At 38.4% G+C, this 26289-nt stretch overlaps 2 protein-coding genes across 3 annotated transcripts in view; both read right to left on the reverse strand.

The window, feature by feature from the left end:
• The window catches only part of tube1 (tubulin, epsilon 1), a 34262-nt gene extending 9274 nt beyond the window's left edge, over nucleotides 1-24988 (reverse strand). For both annotated transcript variants that reach the window (XM_089118388.1, XM_089118387.1), the window contains exons 1-9: nucleotides 24806-24988; nucleotides 24277-24350; nucleotides 17662-17714; nucleotides 17484-17538; nucleotides 14810-14925; nucleotides 7785-7906; nucleotides 7512-7699; nucleotides 5737-5909; nucleotides 3631-3771 (exon numbers count right to left, since the gene is read on the reverse strand). In XM_089118388.1, the coding sequence (XP_088974514.1) occupies nucleotides 3631-3771; nucleotides 5737-5909; nucleotides 7512-7699; nucleotides 7785-7906; nucleotides 14810-14925; nucleotides 17484-17538; nucleotides 17662-17714; nucleotides 24277-24350; nucleotides 24806-24830 (947 nt within the window). In that variant the 5' untranslated portion in view covers nucleotides 24831-24988. The remainder of the gene's footprint in view (nucleotides 1-3630; nucleotides 3772-5736; nucleotides 5910-7511; nucleotides 7700-7784; nucleotides 7907-14809; nucleotides 14926-17483; nucleotides 17539-17661; nucleotides 17715-24276; nucleotides 24351-24805) is intronic.
• A 704-nt stretch (nucleotides 24989-25692) lies between these two features.
• The window catches only part of lama4 (laminin, alpha 4), a 116790-nt gene continuing 116193 nt past the window's right edge, over nucleotides 25693-26289 (reverse strand). The window contains exon 40 of the mRNA XM_039657000.2: nucleotides 25693-26110. Coding sequence (XP_039512934.2) covers nucleotides 25965-26110 — 146 coding nt within the window. The 3' untranslated portion in view covers nucleotides 25693-25964. The remainder of the gene's footprint in view (nucleotides 26111-26289) is intronic.

The raw sequence follows: 26289 nt of genomic DNA on the forward strand, positions 1-26289 counted from the left end.
TTAGGCCTGAAAGTAAAATACCACTATAGTGTTCACTGTATAAATTAAATATAGATTAATCTTTGTTAAAACTGAGTTGTGTTGTTTGATTAACATTAAAGGTGCAATAGGTGTTCTGGGAAATGCTAACTTTAGCCTGATAGCATTGAAGGATACGATTCCGTCTTTACGGCAAATCGGCGTCCAAAGTCTTGCTTCCTCCAAAACACATGAACACACAAAGACCAGAAGAGAGACGACCAGAGACAACGTTATTGGATTACATCATGTGTAAACACACCGATGAGAAAATTTTCAGTTCAGTGTAGAGGCCTGCATTTCAGCCCGAGCCCGACGGGCCCCGACTTATTTACACTCCTCGGGCCGGGCCAATTTTAACGTCATAGTTCACACGCGGGCCGGGCCTCGGGCCTGTTTTAGGTTTATCTTTTTTATAGCCTATTTTAGATATTACTTAAAATAAAATATGAGAAGATGACTATTGAAAAGCAAACATAGAAAGACGTTTTATAACCTATCATACTGACATATATGACTGACAGTCTGCTCACGGCACGCACACGCGCACACAGGTTTCCCGGGAACGCGATCCGCGCGACCGGCTCGTTCTCTGTTTAGTGTCCCGCCAGCAGCAGAAGTAGTGAGCGTGACTTCAGCGCAGCTGGAAAAAGTACGACTGGATTAAAACTTTACACGGTGGATGGTGCTTTTTCTGCACGATGCTCTGTAAGAGACTGTTTAGGAGGTTGTCTTGTTGTTTTTTGTTTGATTGGACTTTAGTTTCATGAGTCTATCGGAAACTTTTGGAAATACGAATGGCCATGTTCTGTAGTAAAGACTTGATTTTTGAGGTAAGATAACCTGCATGTTTGTTTTTAATGTAATTTATCTGATTTGTTTAGATTGCATTCTCTGTATTGTATTGTATTGTAAATTGTATTGTACGAGCGCTGTTGCGAGCAGCGGAGCAGTTTGCCTCAGCTTTTCAAAAATGACAACAGACGTTTAACAAACGTTTAAACTAACGTTAACTGTCTGTGTGAATATGTTTAAGTTGTTTTATATCTATGGATTTTATTGTAGCCAAGTAAAGTGTTGATTTGAGAGGCTATATGGATCAAACATGTTTAACTCGCTGTCGGGTGCTTGGTCGTCATAAATAAATAAATAAAAAGAAACATTTGTCTTAATTAACTTTATAAAGAAATGAAAATAAGCTAAACGGTAACTACTTTGCCATTGAGGACAAAACATATCTGTTTAAATGACTGCTGCAACAGGGCAGGCTGTGTAAGGTTTTTTTTTTTTTTTTTTTTTTTTTTTTTAAATAACGGGCTCGGGTCGGGCTCGGGTCGGACTCGGGCTGATCATTCTGATGAGCTGTCGGACACGGGCCGGGCTAGGGCCTGGACGTCTCGGGCCAGGGCCGGGCTAGGGCCTAGATTTGAGGCCCGTGCAGGGCTCTAGTTCAGTGAGAAACACAGTCCTATAATAATGTTCACTTTGCCTGCCATTCTAACTCGTGAAACACACTGATGACGTATGACGCCTGTGTGTACAGGCTGTGCAGTGGTGTGAAAACACATGTTGACTGACATGGAACATGTTATTATTTCATTCGGAACAAATGCAATGATTGAACGAACATTTTACAGTCCTAAGTCTTCCACAGACGATATATATAAAACACATTTAGACGCTTAACATCATGAATTGTGATTGCTATAAGGATATGAGGAGACTTTCAATTAGCATAACAGAAAATGTCTCTGTAGACAATCACCTACTGCACATTTAATGACTAACGCCATGTCCACACTAGGCTTGCCGCGATAGACGGTGTTGACGGTGTTACCGGTTTTAAGCCCCATCACCGGTGACATCACTTTCCCACCGTGACACCGCGATGTCTTGACTTTTTTTTTTAAAGTATTCGTTTTTGCTAAAATATTTATTTGAATTAATTAAAAATAATAATTTTCAATTATTTAGTTCTGAAGAGAGCATTATAATTAAAAATGAACTGCGCAACGCGTGCCGTCACGTCACAGATCAGCAAGCATCAGGATTCCATTTAGCACGTGTGGAGACGAGAACGAGTCAAATTACAGAAAAGCAAGATAATGGCGGAAGATTTGGTGTCAAAACGCAATGAAAAAGCGCCTGTTTGGCAATATTTTGGCCAATATATATTAATGTTAATAAATGCCAATTTATAGTGTTTTACTTTTTTTTAGAGTGCTGTCATTTATGTAGGCTAAGGTCCTTTTTAAAGTTTTTATTTTATATTCGTCTCTTTTTATTTGGTTTTATCTTATTTAAACTTTGTTTAATTTATTTAGGCCTATTTTGTTTTCTTATTCGTTAATAAACGTTTTATTTTTTTTTTTTTGGGCCCACAGTTTGCCGATTTTCACTTTTTTCAGCCTATGCATGGGGTTATTTTTATTCGTTCGTTATGCTAATAAAAGTTATGTCTATATTTTATTTGTTTATTATTCTAATAAAAGTGCTGTCTAAATAAAAGTTTATTGTCAGCGAGTTTTTTTTTTGTTTTGTTTTTTTTTGTTTTTTTTGTCCATTCCAGCAATTGACGCTGAATTGCAATTGACGCTTATTTCGAAAGTGAAAGTATGTCATTTATGTAGGCTAAGGTCCGTTTTGAAGTTTTTATTTTATATTCGTCTCTTTTTAATTGGTTTTATCTCATTTAAACTTTGTGTAATTTATTTAGGCCTATTTTATTTTCTTATTCGTTAATAAACGTTTTATGGTTCTTATTTGTTTGGGCCCACATTTTGCCGATTTTCACTTTTTTCAGCCTATGCATGGGGTTATTTTTATTCGTTCGTTATGCTAATAAAAGTCTATAAATAAAAGTTTTATTATCAGCGAGTTTTTTTTTTTTGTCCATTCAAGCAATTGACGCTTATTTCGAAAGTGAAAGTATAACGCGCACGCATTTAAAAGCTATTTAACCCCCCCGCCCTGCCCTCCACGGTGACACCGGGATTACCGGTGTTGTCACACGTCGATTAACCGGTGGGAAATTTTCCTCACCGCGGCAACCCTAGTCCACACATACACCGTTTGCAGTGCAGGAGCACATGGTGTTTGCAGTGCACAACTGATCTGCAACTGTACACCACAAACATAACATTTATGCATTATTTTTATTTAAAATCCAAAAGTTGTTAATAAAAAGGGTTTTCAGCATTGTGATTCTCTTTGTACTCTCTATAGTTATAGACGCATTCACATTAAACGCGCTAAATTAAAAAAAAAAAAATATATATTCAATGCATTATCGTATTGTTCTAAATATAAGACAACCCCCAGCCCCCCATACTTTGTTTCAAAAGACAGCAATAAAGAGTGTTCATGTGATTTTATACATTGGTTGGCATTGTGAAAATAATGAATGCATAATAATCGTGAAAAACCGTGATTATTCCTCAGACTATAATCATCGCATCCCTAGTCCATTCAAACGCATGGAGACGCGAAAGAGGAAAGCCCACTCTCTGTGTGTGCGGCTGGGCGAGTACCGAATTGATGGTGTAAAAGGCAGGTGTAAGAGGAGATGAGGTGAAACTGGGTAAAAGTGACTGCAAATGTATAATGACAAACCTGCGTGGTGGTACGTTGACATCTGCAAGTGTGTAGAGAGGAGTTAGACTGGGCACGAGGTAATGTAAACGCGGGAACGGTACCAGGTTCATGGGGATCTCATTCAGATCCATGTTGAGAGAGCCCTCAAAACGTGCTGAACTGCAAGAAGAAATCGAATCGAATTAAACAGGGGATCAAATCTCTAGACAGAAAAAGAATCAAAGATAACAGTTTACCAGTTCCATTACTTTCTATAGACCATTTCACAAGATGTAAACGACACTGGTCCAGAAGCACTTCCTGTTTCAGTTTTTTAACACTACATAAAAGCTGGGATAAAATACAACCAACAGAACATTTAAAACTAAATCAAAAAGTTAAACAAACATCTTTAAGATGTTTTCTTGACATGTGAAATAAAGAAAACAGTTACAAACTGAAACAGGAAGTGCTTCTGGACCAGTGTTGTTTACATCTTTTGAAATGGTCTATAAACATTATTTTTATAACTACTTTTAAATTTACATAAAAATCAGCTTCTAGCCAGTAAAGTATTGATGAAGATTGCAGGATTGCAACCAAAGTAAAGATGATTGTGCAGGAGTCATACAGTAAGCACACAAGTCTGTTTTAATAATGCCAAGAAAATCTGTAATGTTTGTTTCATGGGTGCTTTGGTGTGCACAAATTTATAAATTATTAAGACTTCTTATTTGGTTATTTGGTCTCCTTTTGGAAAATGACCTTTTTGGAAATACACCACAACTTTCCTTTGGTGTACATTGCTGGATATAGCAGCAAAAAATGACTAAATAAAAGTGTTAAACAAGTTAAATGGTGTATGCTTAATTTCAAGATAAGTGTGCGTGACTTAACTCTCACTGTCCCACAGGTGGGACGCTTGCCATTCTATTTTTAAAACAATAATATCTTAGTAAATACCTTAAATAATATTGACAAACTATATATCATTTGAAAGCTTACAATCTCTAGTTTCCATATTTGGTGACTGATTTTCAAAATATATTACAGAGGAGCCATCATTTATCAATATGCAACAAGAATATTTTCATACTCATTAGGCGTGTTCAGACCTTTATTTTAAAATTGCAGTAAACATGAAAAATCATGAAAAAATGGTAGATACCTCAGTTTGTTTTCATGCCAAAAGTTCAAAAGATAGAATCCATTCAATTATTTTGGAAAAAAAGGTCTGAAAAGTTTGAAATATCAAGAAAAAAATAATAAATTCACCATTTGTGACATGGCAGCTAGCTATGACTTACATTCGTGTTCTTTGTATGTTTCTTAGAGGTTCAATTCATTTCAAAATCTGCCAAACTTCCCATAGTACTTCTGAATAGGATCTCTACTTCAGAAATTGTATGAAAATTGTGAAAATAATGGTTCATATCACTCAAAACACGAATGGAAATGCAGGCGCCCTTATATGGGCAGTAATGGAGTCTGGTTGAGCCCTAGTGAAAAAGTTTGGTACTGCGCCCAAACAAAATCTAACTGAAAGCTCATTTTTTTGAGATATCAACCTAAAATTTGAAACACAACTTGTTCAGATTTTTGGCTTTGATCTTTCTGCCGTTTTAGAGTAGCCCAGGTTTTGAAAATATATATTTTATGTAAAATATGAATAATTAATATTTTTACATTGTACATTTCCATAAACTCAAACTTCTATAACTTTTTTTCTGTTTCACTTTCTTAATTTATTTCACTTCTACAAAAATCTGCCAAATGTCTTCTTTAAAACAAGACCAATCATATGTCTATATTCCAAAGCATTCTTGAATTACAACCATTTAAGTTCGAAATGTGCATTTTCATGTCTATTCAAAAAAGGGGGGGTGACAGTTAAGAGGTTAATCGAGATTAAAATATTGAATCTATAAAGTCAGGGGTGAAATACATCCAATGTCTATTAATCTCAATTATTATGCACAAAATAATTCCTGTGATTCCTCTATTAAAGGTTATTTTAAAAGGTGTGAAGAGCATTCCTTTTATTATGTACTTCTCTTTTAATTCCTAATGAAGGTTTCACTACACTTTCACTACTGCATAAAGCCCAAGCTAAAATGTCCCATTTTTTAGCACATGATTTAGTACCTGGTGATATTAAGAAGTAGATTGGCCACAATGTTGTTCATGGCATCAAAAGGTTTTTCGACCTTCACCACCCCTCCTTGTCCAGAGATGATGGTACAGTCCTTCTTGATAGTACAGCTCGGTTTGCCAGTGTTGGACATGTGCTGTATCTTACCAACAATGTCCACCAGAGACTACAATAATAGTAGAGAAAAATAATTAAAATCGGTATGATCTGGTCACGCTCATGCCATTCAAAAGCTGTACGAGTTCCCATGCGTTTTTACACAAAAGAAAAAAATTGTGAAGAACATCAATACACCTCTTTTCCACACAGCAAAAGTAATCAGGGCTGAGCTTGACAATAAAGCACATTAATACTAGTATATGAGACTTGTAAGCTCCATTCCAAGTTTCCTGATGACACGATACAATAGATTTGTGTGACGATTGACGAATAGACCGTTATTTATGTCTTTATTCTATGAAAAACTTTCCATTCAGTGTCATTGGCACATCAACATACTCAAATTGTGAGTTGCAAATGGTTGAGACATGTGGCCAGTAGGGGTGTAACAGAATATAGTCACAATATGTATCGTGAATAGTGACAATCTGTATTTTGTATTGTTCACTCAAAATAAAAATGACTGTGTGGAAAATAATTTAGTTTACAGAGTTTTAATATCAGTACTACATTTTAGTTGAAACTATTATATAATATTATTAATATTCATAACATTATTATTGATATTATATATATATATATATATATATATATATATATATTATATAATTGTTTTACATTCAGTAAGTTTTGGTTTGGTTTCACACTGTAATTATGCGAGCACACTAAAGAACTTTACATGACATACGTGTGTCCTGTCGTCATCATCTATGTGGGCTGCAATCTTGACATTGATTGGTTTGTAAACGGACGTGCATCTGTCAGCATGTTGTCAATTCGGCGGGTAACTTTTGACAAGAAGGAATGAACAGATGCATATCGTTGCCACTTTACTGTTATTATTACGGCGCTACTAACAATGACACAAACTATACTCTAGGCTAGTTCAAATTCGCCACATAAACGTCCTCGTTGTGCGAACATTTTCTTATCGCCGTCAGGGAAGGCGGAGACAACTGCAAGCAATCCTGCGAGAACCTCCATAAAGTCCTGTAAATGAACTGAAAGTCCGAACCATACAGAAATGCTTTCACACTAGAAATGAATGAAACCTTTGTTCAGTTTGAATCCAGACCGAGACTACCTCTTTTCGTCAGACCAAATTTCGTCTGTTTGGTCCGGACCATGGTACGGGGGAGGTTTCACACCTGTAATTTTGATTCGTCAGAAAATCCGGACCAGACAAGGTTAACTTTTTACCATATATCTTCGAGTATCGCAACAATATCATATCATGTGTTCAGTATCGTGATATGTATCGAATTGTGAAATGAGGGTATCGTTACACCCCTAGTGGCTAGTTTTGTTCAACATCATTGTTGTCAAATTCCTTGTTGTTGTTGTTGAGAGAAGGACGTAATTACAAAATTATAATTTAGTAATTTTTAGATAGAAACTTCTAAGGTTCTTTATGGTGTTTATTTATTTATTTATTTTTGAGCTTGCAAACATCTGTGCCCATTTCATTGTATTTAAAAGTGCAGTGTGAACATTCTGCCTAACATCTGCTGCACAAGACAAAAACAAAAAAAACAAATGGGAAAAACATGAGTAGGTAACGGACGAAAGAATTGTCAGTTCTAAAACACACATTTTTACAAAGTCATACCTGGTTATCGACCGGCAAGACGCAGTCTGCATGTTCTGTAAGCTCTTTCATGGCTAGGACGCTGTTATAGGGAGAGGTGATGACATCATCCTCGGCCGTCGGGTAAACCGAGGTCACTATGCGGCACACCTCTGGGAACTCCTCTTCTAGAAGCTTCAACACAAATGTGCCTAACCCCGAACCAGTGCCTAAACACACAAATGTACGCTTATATCACCCCACGTTTCTCAACCACCAAATCTGAACACTGGTAACATGACATCAGAAGCTCACCTCCTCCCATGGAATGAATGAGGAAGAAGCACTGAAGACAGTCACAGTGTTCTGCAGCCTTACGGACCTGATCCACAATCTGCTCTCTGTAGGTCAAACCGTATGTGTGGTGGCCGACTGCCCTAAGGGTCATAGACCAATCACACGATCAATCACTGATCCAGCAGTCAAAAAAGCAATGCATAACTAAATACTAAGGGAGTAACGATACCCTCATGGCATGATACGATACATTGAACTCACGACACAATATTATTACGATACTCCAAGAAATATGGTAAAAGATTAACTGTTGATTAAAATGCTAAATTTGATATTACATTGTGGGTGTAAATGAATAGACTTGGACTTGGTGCTGGAAACCCAAAGCACAGGACAATAAAGACACCAGAATAACAATATTCATGATTCTGAAGATGAAAATACTGATTTTTTTTTTTTTTGACGAATACGCTTGCACTGTCACTAACTAGATGTATTTAAAATAATGTTGGACATTTTTTACTGGTAACATCAGACATTTGCCATTATCAGGACCCACAAATATCCCCTTACAATCAACATTATATATAGTAGATTAATGTAGTAGTGACACGAAAACTTTGCAAACTAGAATTTTTTCACGCAAAGTGATTCTCATTTGGGTGAAATATCCACGATGCATATTTGTTGCATTTTTGTTTGTGATAATCTGGTATAACAACGTTACTTACATTTCAGAACAGCTTTTGCATCAATAACACACCTATATGATGATGTTTAAGAGCTGAAATGTTTTAACACTACAAACGTGAGGCAACATGACAAGGTCTGACAAAGTTTGACTCATCTTTGGCCTTAGGTTACGACTGGTGTCATTTCAATCAAAATCAAAAGTTTCTAAATACCTGTCTAAGAAGATGACGAGCAATCGACCTTGAGCACTGGTACATGAAAAACCACTTAAACAGTCAAATCCCATAAAGTGTGACTGTTCAGTATCAGTAACATGCCTGCAGGCTGTCAGGAGCTTCTGAAGTATAAAAGCACATGGGTGTGTCGACACATGAAGAATAGTAACATAGGCTGGTTATAAAATCCATCTCTGGCGATCTGTGACAAGCAGATTGAAGGTCAACCTGCAAGGTTTTGTTTCGCAATGAAGAGTGTAGCCTATTTACATAACCAACAATTAAATAATAAAGAGGAACAAGGATAAAACAAGTAATTTAGGATGCTTAGTTTCAATAAAAGATGTTTATCATCACACAAGAACAAACAAGAACTTCACTGCGACTGCGAGAAAGGGTTGCAAAGGGGTGGACAAATAATTAAAAAGATTTTTGACTTGGATTTATTTTTGAGTAGAACTTTGTAAAAGGAAAAAGTATTTTCTTAAGCTTCTGGTTTGTGTATTTTTACTCTTAATCTATTCCACTGCCAAGCCAGTGCCAAGCCTTGCTAGCGTTTGTCATTTACAAATAATAAAAATAACATTATCTTGACATTATAACCATGAACACCAATGACAATGAATATTAATAATGAGTAATAATAAACCCAAATGAGGCCATAAACTGGACCAATAGTGTGGGGGTTTACAGGAGGGACAAAGCATTGAGCACCCAATCCTATGTAAGATCTCTGGCTAATTGAAGGAGGCGACTGCCTTGTGTCCCAAAGGTGTGAAATACTAATGTTCCCTTGCATTGACCCCGACCTGGGGATTATTCACCATGGTAACTGATGGCCCTAGTGGCTCCCTGCTGTGCTCCAAACTTGGTACATATCCAGTGTGTGTTTTCGGTCAGAGCTGCAAGGGAATGGAACTCCGTCCCATCAACAATTAGACAATGGCATGCTTTTGGTTCTTTTCAGTCTCATCTTAAAAAATGGTTACTGACAAATCAGCACTGTCAACATTAGTATTGTATTCTTGATAATAGACTTATTTTGTACCAATTGCTCTTGGCTTTGTCCCTCTCTTGTGTAGCAATTTTTCTCTTTCTCTCTCTCATGTTTTTTTGTTTTTGTTTTTGTTTTAGATAATATATGTTTATTTTATTTTATCTTGTTTTTTTTTGTTTTTTTTGTATATGTGTGATGCTCTCTGTCTCTGTTTTTAGGGTGACTGTGTAACATTCTGTCAAGGGTCTACGGATGAAAAATAGCCTCTTGGGCTAATTCTGGCACGTTTACACTTGTTTATTAATGTGCATTGACCCTGTAAATAAATAATAATAAAAAAAACATTCAGCGAGCAACGGTTCAAGTTCAGGAAAAATAAAAAAGTTGTTGGCGCAATATTGTACAAGGTGATTAAAATGCACGATGGACAAAGCAGAGTTTAGAGAAGGATTTTTTCCATGGTTCGACTTGATGGATGGTGTGATGGGTCACCGTCTCTCTGTTAGTGGCGACTCGCGAGACAATCGGGACACTATTGCAGCCACGGCCGGTGAGTTAATATACACGTTATCTTCCTAACTTAAAAAATAAATTAATTCATAATACCTGCTGAAATGGGTTGGGTTGTATGACGTTTGATCCAGAAAGGCGTGTTAGGGGCGGGGTTTAGGGCAGTGCTGTGGGGCTACTGGCCCGGCAGTGGAAACGCAAGCCAGGTGCTTGAGGCCCGAGGCCACTGTCTCGGCTCTGCTCGCTGTCAGCTCTGGCCCAGCCCTAGCCCTGCAGTGGAAATGCGGCTAATGGCTTCTTCCTGGACCTCATCAACATCCACCATCTCCGCTTTCTCCACATCTGTCTTCATCTTCAATGTCACTGTCTTGTCGAAAATGGCTGTGTCAGGCTCAAACAGGCTAGGTTTGCCCCGGATGGCCACAAGTTTCTAAATCCTTGTCTGTTGCGAATAGGAATGCACAGACGTTGACTTGAGACAGCCAGATATTATCGGACGAAAACGGCATTTTCTATTTTCGGTCAAAAGAAAAAGACGGCTGAAAATATGAGCCGAAATGATATGCTGCCCCGGCCGTCCCTCAAGTGTTCAGCGCTCAGGTTTCACTCTCGCTCTTGCTGTTATCGCTGCACTCAGTATTCTGCCCATGGTCCATTCAGACGTGTCACTCGTGCTCATCAGAAAAGCAAAGTCCGTTCAAATAATGTGCCGACATGAATCTTCTAATGTAGTAGTAGACTTGTTTCTGTTTGCAATATCCCTACTGTGCTGTAACATGGTGTGGTATAGCTGTGCTGGGCCACATAAAATGACACTAAATTTGTTTAAATTAAGTTCACATAACTGAATTATTTCAATTACATATTAATTTTGACTTAACTTTAAGGTAACGGGTTTCCTCAATTTTTTTTTAAGTTAAATCTACTGACCACTTATACAGAGTATATGCGTATCTAAGGGGTGGAAGACAAAAATCAACTCATATAAATTCTATCTTCTAACGATTTGAATCGATTCATACATCTCAAAAATCGATATTGTAATCATCTGTTAATAAAGTGATATTGACGGAACAAAGAACAGTGCAGCACCAGACAGTTTACAGAGGTCAGAGGCTTACTTCACAACAGGTCCTGCATCAATGTATAATAAAGTATAATTGAGAATGTAGCAGTGAGTACTATATTTATAATTATATATAACGTCAAAAGATCAGCAACTGATCGGAACATGCTGATAATCACACATTGCAAAAGAATTATCAGCAAGTGCTCACGCCGCAAGAGGCGAATACGAAAGACTGAGCAGCGGCGGCGTGAAAAAAAAAAACAATAGCATTAGAGTAACCCTTCATGACCTGCCATAGAACAATTCCACCAGAGTATATCTTTCTATTTTTACATGCTGTGCTGTAGGGGTGTAAAGATTCACTCAACTCACGATGCGATACGATTCACGATACCGGTTTCACGATACGATTTTCTCCCAATTTTTCCATTTTGAAATATATTTGTCAAATAGTAAAACTACATTGAAAAAAAAAATCCATTCAAGGTTGTTTCAAGCAACTCACTGTTTCTGTCTTTCTGGTCAAGAGGCACACTTAGTAAAAGACTGTAAAATTAGTACCACATTGACAGGCATTTTACATTGTAATAAAGGAAAGATTTTAATTTTGTCATAATTTGTATCATTAAACTAGAAAGAGTTACAAAAAAAGGAACACATTTAGCAAAATATGCCATAACCATCAACAAATTATTCAAAAAATAACTAAATCCATGTACACATTTAGAGAAAGAGATAGTAAAATTAATACAACACATGGTTGCCATGGAAACACCGACGCACCTTGTGATCTCCGAAGCTTTCACACTTGTCGTATTAATGACTTTTACGTGAAAACGGAGGTGATGTGCTTCTCACAGAGGTGATCATTATTAGTCTACGAAGAGTCAAAATGCCGCCACAGCTCCGATTTGAATGAGTCAACATCTACGCGAAAATGACGTCGATCGCTTAATTCTTTCCACCGTACCACACCTATCAAATAAGGGTACTGTTGGCGGTGGAAACGCAAGCCTGATCATGGTGTACCCGACCCGACCCGTACTGTACCGTACCGTACCCCTCAGTGGAAACGAGCCATAAATAGACCCTGTCAGAACAATTAATAATTAAATAAATATAAATAAATAAATAAAGGCGATGAGCAGACGGAGAGTTCAGCGCATCCGTGTACTTTCGTTTTGACATAACGTTGCGCGACATAACGGTTTTTTTTGGAAACGCATATTACAGACTCATTAGAGGGTGAAAACAATGCAGCATGAGCATGTTGAGGCTTGATCTGTCATAGTGCACAGAACGTGATACGTCAATGCGCCATCGGAAGATGGAACTATCAATCGTAGATCTACAGAACATGTGTGCAAACACGTGCAATGCATTGTTCTGTTTTTTTGTGAAACACATTTTACGCAATTTGTACAGACTCATTAGAGGGTGAAAACAATGCAACATGAGCATGTTGGAGGCTTCATCCGAACATGTTACATCTCTGGTTTTGTATGCAAAAAGAATGATTGAGCTAGCCATTTGGTTTCAGTTTCTATAGGCTGTTAAACAGACACATGCAAACCGGAGCGCCGGCGCTCCCGTCAGTCTTAGAGGGTTAAAAAATAATAATTCAACAAAACCGGAGAATGTCTAATTGAAGAGAATTGGCACTGGAATTGGCACTTCTGGTTTCTGGACTGGCTGCAGAAACACGTCTCCGTCCATGCAGGGGTGCTCACGGTCAAGTGCAGAATGAATGAACGTCTATGTGGTTTCACCCCCAGAAATACACTTTTCTCATGATGTAATTTTTTGTCAAGTAATTTGAAAGTTGCATTCAAAAGGGAGGGCTAAGATAATACACTCAGCTGAAAACTCTATTTTTAAGTTCACTTATCTGTTCAAAAATGTGATGACATCACACAATAGCAGAATCCCAGCGTGTTCCGGCCAACAACGGCCTGACATGTAAGAAATCGAAAGGACATAAGTACTCGTTCATTCAACTTATGGCCTATAATCTATACTGAACTTGCGGAATCAACAATAAAATCTATGTTGATTCAACGACAAGCAGGTGAAAGAGACACATTTAGCCGTTTAGCTCAATAGACTCCCATTCATTCTGCACTCGCCCGCGATCACCTCCAGTGGAATTCTAATGGAACTGCAACCAAGATGATACACAATGGGGCTAATAGGAAGTGCCAAGGCTCTCCGTTAGACGGGCTCTGACAAAACCTCAAAGTTTGGGGGCACGTGTTTTCTTTAGGATGGCATAAATTCTTTCTAAGGCTTTAAGGACAATAAATTGCAATAATTTTTTATTTTTTTTAAATCGAATCGTGAGATTACAAAAGATTGCCAACCCCAACATAAATGTGCTGGTATATCCGATTCCCTTCCCAAAGGCCTGGCTTGGTACGGGGATTCACCAGACTGCCAAGAACTTTGCCTTCATATGACATGACAGTAATAAAAGTGTAAGCTCTGTTGATCTCTTCACCAGAGAGAATGCTTATCTCATACTTTGGGCCACCAATGCAAGCAGCTTTGTGTACTGGCTTCATGCAGTATTCTTGGAGCTGCAATTTCCTGTAAACTTCCATTAATCCCATGGAAAGTTTCCAATTTTGCAAATTCCAGGAATTATGTGTGGTATAGTGTTCCCACAGCATTAGCTACTGGTGTAGCATCAAATGAATCAATGAAAGGGAACATTTGGTTAAATATGTAACACTGGTTCCATGAGTTAGCTCTGCCATACTCCATTATTGCTACAAAAACTTAGAAAAATCTGAGGTGCATGTCCAGCACTTCCACCATCAGCCAATGAATTGATGTGATTCTATATGGAAAATTGTCACACCTGGGGCCAGGTGCATAAACATAGCCATCACGTTAAGGCATTGTCTTAAATTCTAGTTTGACCCACTATGCTAACACTAGCATACCCTTCAGCGCGGCATCAAATTAGGCTAGTTATGTTTTTGTGTAACATTTAAAAAAGCTATGATTAGTCTTAAAGAAAAAAAATGTGTACAAGTGTCTAACTTGTAGTTGACTAGTCCCTGGAGGGTTGTAAATAGCGCTAGCTACTGACCCAGTGTCTCGTTCCCTACTCAGAAAACCAGGATTACATGCGTAACTCCATCACTTGGTGTTTTCTTTTTTGACTGTGAAATAATGGCCTGGGCTAGTGCTGCCACCTTGTGCGAGCTGGTTGGAGAAATCAGGCTGTGTGTATAAAGTGTTGGGCTTTAGCCATGGGGTTGGAGAGGAGGTAATGCCATACAGAATCAAGAGCAATGTATGTATGCCATAGTACGTGTAGAATGTATCTGAATTACAGAGGCCTTGGGACAGAAAGTAAGCGGTCATTGACAAGCAGACAATCATTTCCAGCAGGGTTTGACCTGTGCTCTTAATTTATTGCTTAGCAGAATCTGTTGACACATTTCTCTCTTTGCAGAGTATAACACCATACCGTCCAGCCCAAGTAAGTACTAGTTCTGTTTTAGAAGCATGTAGATAGTGTGACAGAGTCCCTGCTGAGACAGACCCTCACCAGTTGTTGCCTGAACCAGAGACATCACTTATGAGTTGTGTGCTGTTGAAGAGAGAACGCAACGGTCCTTGCAGAATTTCTCCTAGGACTCCCTCCTCCATGTCCACTAATACGGCCTGCAGGAAGACACACACAAATTGGTTTTTCTATTATGTTGGGTACTTTCCATTGACTTCTGCTGTTTTTAATAGGAATGGTCATTTTGTCTACAAGAGAACTGAATAATATATGAATCAACAGGAAAATTTGCACATTTTTTTTTTTTAAATTGTTGGTCCATGTACACATGTAAAGGATTAGTTCACGTCAGAATCTAAATTGACTGACAATTTACTCGACCCCATGTCATCCAGGATTTTCATGTCTTTCTTTTCTTCATTCGAAAAGAAATTAAGGTTGAGGAAAATATTCCAGGATTTTTCTCCATATAGTGGATTTCAATGGGTTAAAGGTCCAAATTTCAGTTTCAGTGCAGCTTCAAAGGCTCCCAGCCGAGGAATAAGAGACGTATTTAGCCAAACCATTGGTCATTTTCTAAAAAAGATAAAAATGATATATATTTTAACCACAAACGCTCGTCTTGCACTAGCTGTGATGCGCCACACAGTTGAAAGGTGTTCATGTTGAAAGGTCAAGCATGATGTACGCGGAAGTACAGACCTAGTGTTTACAAAACAAACATGCAAAGATTAAGTCAAACACCATTTACAAAATAAATAACTAAATAAAAAAGTGACAGTTTTTCACCCTACATTTTCCACCTACAGCACGTCACACCTGACCCTAGGGCTGTCGCGGTTATGGAATTTCCCTTGCGGTAATGTTGAGTGGCTCAAAAGCGCGCTTTGCGGTATTACCGCCATTTATTTATTTAATTTATATGTATTTGTTGCTAAAAACGAGGACATTTTCAGTAACCATGTAACGTTAACCGAAACTAAACAGCGTCTACACAGTATGCGCATTGAAAGACTTTCACTCAGCTCGCATATTGTTATGACAACGGACTTTGAGCGAGTCATTGAACCGTTCATTTAACGAACACGTTTAAAAAGCGGATTCATTAAAAGAGATGTAAAGAAACAAGAAGACGTTAATTATTTTTAACTTTGAGGTTCAACTTTTCAAGGCTCAGCTGAGCAGCAATGCGTCGCATGGGCAACGCTGAAGGTGATGCTTCACTTATTAGAGACCAATATAGCATTGATTCAATGTGTGACTCACTGATGTTATTTCCCCGCGGCTTCCTTGTGCTGTGGGATGCTGACCAGCGCTGCTGCTGATGCGCATTTATGGGAAAATGCCCGTGAAGAGATCGTTAAAATGATGATGCGACAAATATTTCGCTTCCCTTTGACACGACAAGCTTTTCACGACTTCAAAGACAGAGGTATGCACGCGCTCTGCCGATCATTCACTGTCTGTGTGAAGCCTGTAGGCTACACATCACCATGATAAACAGTCTTGTTATCATTATGAACTTGTTTAACTTTCAATACACATGAATTAAGTTCAAAACAAGAAGGGTATCCTTATAAAAAATAAAAAAAAACGTGAATATCGCGCTTGCTGCGGTTACGTGCAATCATCTGCGGTTGACTTGTCAGAAGCGCGGTACTACAATATTGCGGTTACCGCGACAGCCCTACCTGACCCTTAAACGTGCTTACGTAATACATGAAGTCGTGGACGTGCAAGACGAGCATTTGTGGTTAAAACGTTTTTTGTTTGTTTTGTGAGATAATTAAGGGAATATGTAAGTGATTGTTGAGCATTAGTGATGAACACCTGCTGTTAACAAGCAGAATCACTGAAGAAAAGAGGAACAACAAGAACAGAAAATAGAGAAACACAAGAACTACAACTGACTTCAGCCATTACACATTATTACACTTATTATTAACCAGTATGGCTTTATTTCTGTCATACATCTATAGAAGATGTTGTTGAGATGTTTAATTAAAAATGTTTGGCTTGAAGTTACCATCATAGAGATCAGTGTTTGCTTTAGTTGGTATGCTGATGCTGTTACATTAGATTTTCTTTAGACGCTGTGAGCTGTGTTTTGTGCAAGTCACACTTGTGCAGACACACAGTTTAGTAATGATTTGTCAAAATATGAATATCGCGGTTGCTGCGGTTACGTGCAATCATCTGCGGTTGACTTGTCAGAAGCGCGGTACTACAATATTGCAGTTACCGCGACAGCCCTACCTGACCCTTAAACGTGCTTACGTAATACATGAAGTCGTGGACGTGCAAGACGAGCATTTGTGGTTAAAACGTTTTTTGTTTGTTTTGTTTTTTAAATAGAAAATGACAGATTGTTTCAGATTCCTCGGCTGGGATCGTGTAGAGCCCTTTGGTGTGAGAGACCCAGGTTCGAATCCACTGCGAGACACCAATGCGTCCCTGAGCAAGACACTTAACCCCTAGTTGCTCCAGAGGCATGGAACCTCTGACATATATAGCAATTGAAAGTCGCTTTGGATAAAAGCGTCAGCTAAATGAATAAATGTAAATGTAAAGTCCACTCTACGGAGAAGAATCCTGGAATGTTTTCCTCAAAAACCTTCATTTCTTTTTGACTGAACAAACACAAAACATAGCAGTCAGATACCACAGTCTTGTCTCCATGCTCCAATCCCAATACATCACCTAAAATGGTGCTCACCCTGGCCTTTAGAGCAGTGATCCTGCCCCCTGTAGCGTCTGCTCCACCCGCTCTCCTACAGAAACACCACACACACGAGATCCCACAATAACTCAAGAGGATCAGCAGAGAGGATGACAAGTGGACAAACAGAAGGTCGTGAACAGAGTAGAAGAGAGAGCAAGAGAAGAGAGCCTACCTTTGGTCAACATTTCTAAAGAAGCTGCTCAGCGCCTCATCATAAACTCCTGTCTGCAGAGACAAAATCAAGACTCAGTTAATGAGGTTTTCTAATCTTTGATATCATGTATATTGGGCAGGGGGTAGTGAACATGCGCAGAACTGTATTGTTTAGATGAAGGTTAGATGTCCACATATCGGATATGTCTTTGATGATTTAAAATCAGATTTGGAAGTGGCTCAGGATTTTTTTGCGCCAGCTTAAAGTGTCCTTTTTGTATTGCATTCACATTTTTAAAATAAATTTTATGGCGAATCTTATAAAAACACACAGAAATACTGAGAAGCGTAAAGCAAAATGTATACATTACAACTTGTCGAAACAGGATTATTTTTTAGGGATTCACCGATGTATCGGCCGATAAAAAAAAGTATTTCACTATCGGCAATCAGCCGATTGAAGCGATTTTATTTTCCAACCTAGGTATTGGTAAAATCCACTATCGACTGACCTCTAAAGACAAGTGTTTATGAAAACTAACTTATGTGCAACTGAGTTGCATACAAACATTTCAGATATTATTTGAGTGTAATTATTATATCTGAAAATAAAAAGCAGTTGAATATACCGGTAATTAGAGATGCACAATATTATCGGCACAACATCGGAATTGATGTATTTGTATATATGTAATATAAGAAATATGACATATAAAAATCGGCATTGACCGATATAAAAAAAAATTATGATATGCCTTGCCGATATGATAACATATATGCGTCTGCAAAAACTCATGAGTGCAAGGAATGTTAGCAATAAGATTCTTGAAGTGAACTTTTGCATGTATGGTTTTTAGTTTTTTTATTGATGCCTTGAATTTGTGAACGCCCGAACAGAAGGACCGTCCACACACGTGTGCAGCAGCAGAAGGTCCTTAAGGTCCTAATGCCCGCCTGGTGCAATGTTATATTTATTTAGTGGGGGCGCTGTTTTTATGCTAATAAAATTAAACTTATCTCTCTGCATTCAAAGCGCTTTACACATGAAAGAGAGAATCTCCACAACCACCAACAATATGCAGCACCACCTGGATGATGCGACAGCACCCATATTGCGCCAGCTTATTGGTGGAGAGGAGACAGTGATGAAGCCAATCAGTATATGGGGATTATTAGGAGGCCATGATGACGGGTTAAGGCTCTTTGACAGTATAGCGTCCCTGTCACGACCCACACAGACCGCAGAGCGCCCCCTGCTATTCTCACGAACACCTCTTCCAGTAGTAACCTGGTTTTCCCAGAAGTCTCCCATCCAGGCTCAACCCTGCCTGGCTTCAGTCGGCAACCAGTCTTCGGCTACAGGGTGATCTGGCTGCTGCCTAGATCAGGGGTTCTCAACTCCAGTCCTCGCGACCCACTGCTCTGCATATTGTGTATTGCTGCGTCTCAATTCGCTTACATATACTACGCCCTAAAAGTATGTACGCTTTTTGTGAGGAAAAAGTACATACTTTTGAGTGTGTAGCAAAAGAGTAGGCAAGCTTTGGGACATACTATCACGTCATCTTTAACGGACGGCTCTGTCGCGTGCTGCGTGCATCCTGTCACCGTAAACTGCCCTGTCAATCATCTTGTCACAGTTAAAATTCTCCATTCTATCTAATTTGATTTCCTACCGTTTCGGAGAGCACGTTCATCTGCCAGTTGTGGGTCTTTCATGCTCTCCTCGTGTTTGCAATTTATAATGATGCATTGAAAACGTAATGGCTAAACGTGTCTTTACAAAAGCTCACAATGCTGCTGCAAATGCAATATAATGTGGACAACATTGAATAAATTCATTTTCGTCAGGTTAGATACTGATAATTAATCACTCAAAGCTCTTTATCTAAACCTCTCTACACAACCGCGGGGACTCGCGCGTCCTCCGTATCGACTACGTGTCTGTAGTTTTTTTTTAACACTTTTTACTCGTGTTTGTAGTTCTAACCGAATCCTCTTCCAACGCGCAATGGTTTGTGGGCAATATCAGTCGTTAGAGTGTGCATCGATCTACACTTCGGATTGACCGGAAAAAGACACTTTGAAACACTCATTTCAACATACTACGATTTGGGACGTACTAATTCTTTTTTCGAATACTATTTAGAAAGGATAGTATGCGAATTGGGACGCAGCATATGTCTCCCTTATTTAACACACCTGATTCAGATCCTCAGCTCGTTAGGATAGAGCTGAGGATCTGAATCAGGTGTGTTAAATAAGGGAGACATACACAATATGCAGAGCAGTGGGTCGCAAGGACTGGAGTTGAGAACCCCTGGCCTAGATCATCTACAAATGTGAAATATTTCAGGTCTTTTATTGTTTTAATACTAATGATTTTGGCATAGAGCTCATGAAAATCCAAAATTCCTGTCTCAAAAAATTAGTATATTTCATCTGACCAATAAAAGTAGTGTTTTTAATACAAAAAAATTCAACCTTCAAATAATAATGTTCAGTTATGCATTCAATACTTGGTCGGGAATCCTTTTGCAGAAATGACTGCTTCAATGTGGCGTGGCATGGAGGCAATCAGCCTGTGGCACTGCTGAGGTGTTATGGATGCCCAGGATGCTTCGATAGCGGCCTTAAGCTCATCCAGAGTGTTGGGTCTTGCGTCTCTCAACTTTCTCTTCACAATATCCCACTGATTCTCTATGGGGTTCAGGTCAGGAGAGTTGGCAGGCCAATTGAGCACAGTAATACCATGATCAGTAAACCATTTACCAGTGGTTTTGGCACTGTGAGCAGGTGCCAGGTCGTGCTGAAAAATGAAATCTTCATCTCCATAAAGCTTTTCAGCAGATGGAAGCATGAAGTGCTCCAAAATCTCCTGATAGCTAGCTTGATAAAACACAGTGGACCAACACCAGCACCCCAGACCATCACTGATTGTGGGTACTTGACACTGGACTTCAGGCATTTTGGCATTTCCTTCTCCACAGTCTTCCTCCAGACTCTGGCATCTTGATTTCCGAATGACATGCAACCACTGAGCAACAGTCCAGTGCTGCTTCTCTGTAGCCCAGGTCAGGCGCTTCTGCCGCTGTTTCTGGTTCAAAAGTGGCTTAACCTGGGGAACGCGGCACCTGTAGCCCATTTCCTGCACACGCCTGTGCACGGTGGCTCTGGATGTTTCTACTCCAGACTCAGTCCACTGCTTCTGCAGGTCCCCCAAGGTCTGGAATCAGTCCTTCTCCACAATCTTCCTCAGGGTCCGGTCACCTCTTCTCGCTGTGCAGCATTTTTTGCCACTTTTTTCCTTCCCACAGACTTCCCACTGAGGTGTCTTGATACAGCACTCTGGGAACAACCTATTTGTTCAGAAATTTCTTTCTGTGTCTTAGTCTCTAGCTTGAGGGTGTCAATGATGGCCTTCTGGACAGCAGTCAGATCTGCAGTCTTACCCATGATTGCGGTTTTGAGTAATGAAACAGGCTGGGAGTTTTTAAAAGCCTCAGGAATCTTTTGCAGGTGTTTAGAGTTAATTAGTTGATTCAGATGATTAGGTTAAAAGCTTATTTAGAGAACCTTTTCATGATATGCTAATTTTTTGAGACAGGAATTTGGGGTTTTTAGGAGCTGTATGCCAAAATCATCAGTATTAAAACAATAAAAGACCTGAAATATTTCAGTTGGTGTGCAATGAATCTAAAATATATGAAAGTTTAATTTTTATCATTACATTATGGAAAATTATGAACTTTATCACAATATGCTAATTTTTTGAGAAGGACCTGTACATTCTCAGTATTTTTAAAGGGGACAAACTTCGAGCAATCCGCCATTATTATTTCTCGCTCCGATTTTGTAGTCCGAGCTCAATGATGCAGAAGTTACGAGAGGGCAAGTCAAAATGTTCGGTTTTTGGATGTAGCGACCTGAAGCACTTCAAGGATTCCCACTTCAACAACCTCCGCCAGTATAAAGAAGGGTTTGCCGATCGACTTCGTCTGAATGAGAGGTAAATTCCTTCTATCTTTGGAGACGACGAACAGAGCATTTCGATAAGCTGTAAATATTGTTAATAAAAATAAAGTACTTTACTTTCTTAAAACACATGGTGGTCCTGGTTTAGCAGTACCTTTGTCTTTCTTTGTTTTTGTTTTGAAGTAACGTTACACGTCTGCAGGATTATTGTTCTTGAGTTTCATCAATGGTCATTTAGCTGCTCTGTTTTCTGATGCTTTCTAACGTATCATATTATCAATACAGATTGTTTGTGGTAAGATTAGACCGTAGTCATTTATCTTGTCAGTGTGCTTGTTTTAACAAGAGAAATAGTCGACTTTCACTAATAACACAAAACAGTTAACTCGCATACCAATACATCCATAACGAAGAGGTTGTTCTGAAGGTTCGTCGTCGTCTTTATCAACTCGCTCGCTCTGGCTCGAATATGTAAGGCTTGATGGACAAGTCTTCTGTTGTTGACATTTTATTAACGTGTGAATAAAAATGTTCTTTGAAGGTATCGTATATAATCGTATATCTCTAATCAAACTACAATAATGGCCAAACGTGGGGAGTCGAACCGACTGTGAACTCATCGAGCGGGCGGGGTATGACGCATCTCCTTTTTATTTAAAGGGGACGCTTTGAAACGGGTCCCTCAAAGACGTACATCAGAAAAGGGGTAGAAAAGGGGCTTGTGGAGCTATAATAATGAGGGATTCAGACCCAAGCATTGCAGTTATGTTTTATATAGACCACAACGGTGTGATTTATATGTAAAAATGAATGATTTAAAAGCATGATATGTACCCTTTAACACATCTATAGTTATGCGGTGGCACAGAGTGGCCTGTGACACACTGGCAGCGTGGTGTGTCCGTTTTTATTTCGGCTCCCATGTTAACAGAATAGAGCTTGCAGACCGCCTGAGTGACATGAGCATCTCAGGCGCGCTCGAGCCGAGCAGAAAACGCGTGCATGCTAGAAATAGAACCGACGCCTATTTTTCATGAGACACAACCGTTGGAAGCGTTTCCAGGAAAATAGAATAGGAAAAGATGTTTATATGTTATTTTGTACACGAATACATATTAATAAATTAAATGTTGATGGTTGAAAGTCTAGGTTGCCAAATTCTGATATAAATATAATTTAAAAATAAATAAATAAATAAATAAATAGCAATTTTCAAATATTGTACCTGTCAATACAGAACAAAATATTCCGGACTCGAGGGCAAAAAACCTGATCGGGACCTCCCTGAAAACAGAAACACAGGCTCATCCGGGTCTCTGAAGTCAGCAGCGCTATACGCTTGCTAGGAATGTTTTTCTTTGGGGAAGTTTTGCATTTGGCGAGCTAATAAATTATTATAACTCAGTCAAATCAATATTTTGTGAAGTTATTTAATTATGCCAGCCAGTATCACTGACCCGCTCTCTCTTGTTTAATACAAACGCAGTTGCCACCATTTTCCAACTATTGTTTTGTACACTGTTTGAATTATGTGGTGAAATACTGTGTAATACGTGGTATGACTGTACACTGCATCTCTTATATATCCACCTAGTTTGAACTTGCTGCAACTGCTCTCTCCACAGAAGCTTTGCATTTAAAGAGCTACTAAAATATTTCGACTCAGATCAACATTTTGTGTCTGATTATTTACTTATGTGGAAAGTAGCCATGTAATAAGCGGGATAATGTACATCTAGTCGGTTGTTATTTCAGCATAAACTCCTTCATGCTGATGAAAGACCCGATCAAGTCCTGATCACCCTGTCTGGGTTTATTCTGAGATAACAACTGGCTGGATATATATTATCCCTAACTTATCGCATAACTCAGAACTCTGCAGCCAGAATGAAAAAGAAATAGTTTTTGCTTAATACTAATGGAAATGAAAAATAATTCATTTATAATTCTTGCAAGGGAGAGACTTGGAGTTGTTTCCAAATCATTCTGAAAGTGATTGCAATGATATCCTCTCTGTGCCGTTATCATTATATAACTCTGCTAATCTTTTATATTCGTTAGCGCTATAGTTATCGTCCTTGGTGTAAACGGGCCTTTAGAGAGATTTACACATAAAATGTAAATCTTACTGTAAATAGTATCTGAATATAAATAACAGAAGCTGAAATACTAACAAACATTTTGGTTTTTAATGAAAAAAATGATACTAAGATTATATAAAACACACAACCAAGGTCATTTATGAACATTTTGGCACCCTCTTTCTCCTTGTAGATTAAACACTCATAACTTAAATAGCAACATTGATTTGGTACTTTTTACTAACTATAGGCAATAAATAAGTTGTCTCTTGATAAGCATTGAAATAGTTCGCAAATGTATGTATTTCGCAGATTGAGTATATACATCTAATTACGAGTAAATTTAGTATTTTCTTTTCAGTTTACATTCAACAAAGACTTATAGTTGATCATTTCTCTCTCTCCACCATTCGCTGCTTTACCACTGATCACAAAAAAACAAAACTCATGTTAAAATTATTTTAGTGTGCTTTTAAATTATCCCAATCTCAATGTGTCAGTGCCATTGTTTTGTCTCAAGAAGCACGTTTTGTCAAGACACGTTTCAAGACATTGTTTATAAAAGCTAATGTTCTTACTTGATTGACATGTGCATGTTCTCTGAGCGCGAGGTCCCAGAAGCGGCAGCCCACCTGATTCCCACACTGACCAACTGGAGGAGAGAAAAATAGGTAACAAGAAGACACACATTCTTACCAAAGGACACCAAGACATTTTTGAGCACCAATGACAGCTTGACCTTTTTCTCAAGGTGAGACATGATTGATGATGGTCTGGTGGTGCACTTTTAGTTTTAGATGGAAGGGGACCCTTACACACTTGTAAACATTAATCCAAGAAACACCTTTAAACTGTATTTATTTGTCAATTTGAACAGGGATTTATGTATACGTACATTTTAATTTGTTTAATAATACATTGATAGCTAATTTCTTCATTTCATTTTGAAAGTGGCACACCAAGTCCTCCATATCAGTTGTCTTGAGTAGACAGATTAACGTTATAGCCCGTTTTGTACAAAATCAGCGTTTTTTGTTTGTTTGTTTGTTTCCACAGAACAAGCATCTGACACGCAGCAGTGTGACCATTAAAGACGAACTCGCTTACCTTGGACTACTATGGACTGTGTCATCTTTTTGGTTCATGCAATTTCATAAAACTAAATACAAACTTGTTACACTATCGATGTGTAAACGACATCCATCCGTAAAAGTTATTGCTTGTTCCGTTGCTGTTTGCTATAGAAACAGTGGGCGTTTCGCGCTTTGGAGTCAAAATCGTCGTCGGTTGATGACGTGATAACAGTGCGACAGGAAGTTCTGTTCTGTTTGTAGTTTTTTTCCCCTCCCTCTTCTCATTTTTCAGACCTCCCCTGAAAATCTGGGATTTTCTTGTGTTAGTTGATGAAAAAAATAGTTAATTATATTTTGCTAATACCCAATTGATGTTTATTTTCATTGATATGGCTTTTTTTGTTTGTTTAGAGTAGACGGTTATTGTTTGTTCTTTGGAGCCGTGCAGATATTTTTAATGTGGTTTTATCATTATTTATTAACATAATATGTTACACTTCTCATTTTTATATGTAGCTATAATGGAAACTGTTGGTCATATGTTTTCAGATAGTATTTGTATTGGCCTTTTGATAACAATCTTGTTGTAACATTAAGACACATCCCAATCAGAAATAACTGTTTTATGTCTCTGAACTATAAACCTCGCTTTCATATTGTAATAGAAAGTCAATCAATTATTTACAATTAACTATTCATTTCTCCTTCCATTTCTACAAAAGTGATCAAATTCTTTTAATATGTACATTAAAGTCCATTTTTATAATGATATGAAATGAATATTAATTCATGTTTATGTTCAGTGATCACATATAAAATGCTTTTGTTCAAACGTTCTAACTTTGTCTAACATTTCACAGGAGTTCAACATCATCATCACAGATCACACCCATTGTTGTTAACCCAGATACAAAACAAATGTCAGAAAACACCAGCTTTATTAAAGAAGAGTATTCAGGTAAAGCAGTGAGTGAAGTACTTTATTTAGTATCATGACTATATAGTCTCTCTCTCTTACTGTATGGCTTTGTTAATATTCTGTGCAAAAAAGTACAAGGTTTTGAGATATATTTCATATACGTCAATTTAAGAACCTTTGGTATAAACTTAACATAAAGGTTGCAGTGCTCTGTTTTACAGCTCATTAGTAAATATAGATGATGCTGAAGAGGCATGTTTATTTCTGTGGTGGCTCAAGCGGCGGGACAGGAGCCCACATCGACCGCTCCGCTGACCAGCGCCGCAGCACTGAAGCTCACTGGAGACTCGTTCACAGACACACTCCTCATGCAGCCGGTGTAGCCTCTCCGGCTGAGGAGACTGGGAGACAGCATGGAGGCTGGACAAGACAAAAAAGGGCAAGACCATTTGAATAACATTACCATGGGAATGGACACGCTTACAGTAGCAATTGAAAGAAACAGCCTAAGCTCAGATTATGTTCAGGAGTTATTTGACAGTTCTAGCTCTAAAATCTGATTGGATGAGCTAAATTTGACCCACTTTATGTTCTTGAGA

The sequence above is a fragment of the Pimephales promelas genome, chromosome 13 (assembly GCF_988280905.1).
Source record: "Pimephales promelas chromosome 13, fPimPro1.hap1.1, whole genome shotgun sequence".
In the NCBI taxonomy this organism is placed as follows: Eukaryota; Metazoa; Chordata; class Actinopteri; order Cypriniformes; family Leuciscidae; genus Pimephales; species Pimephales promelas.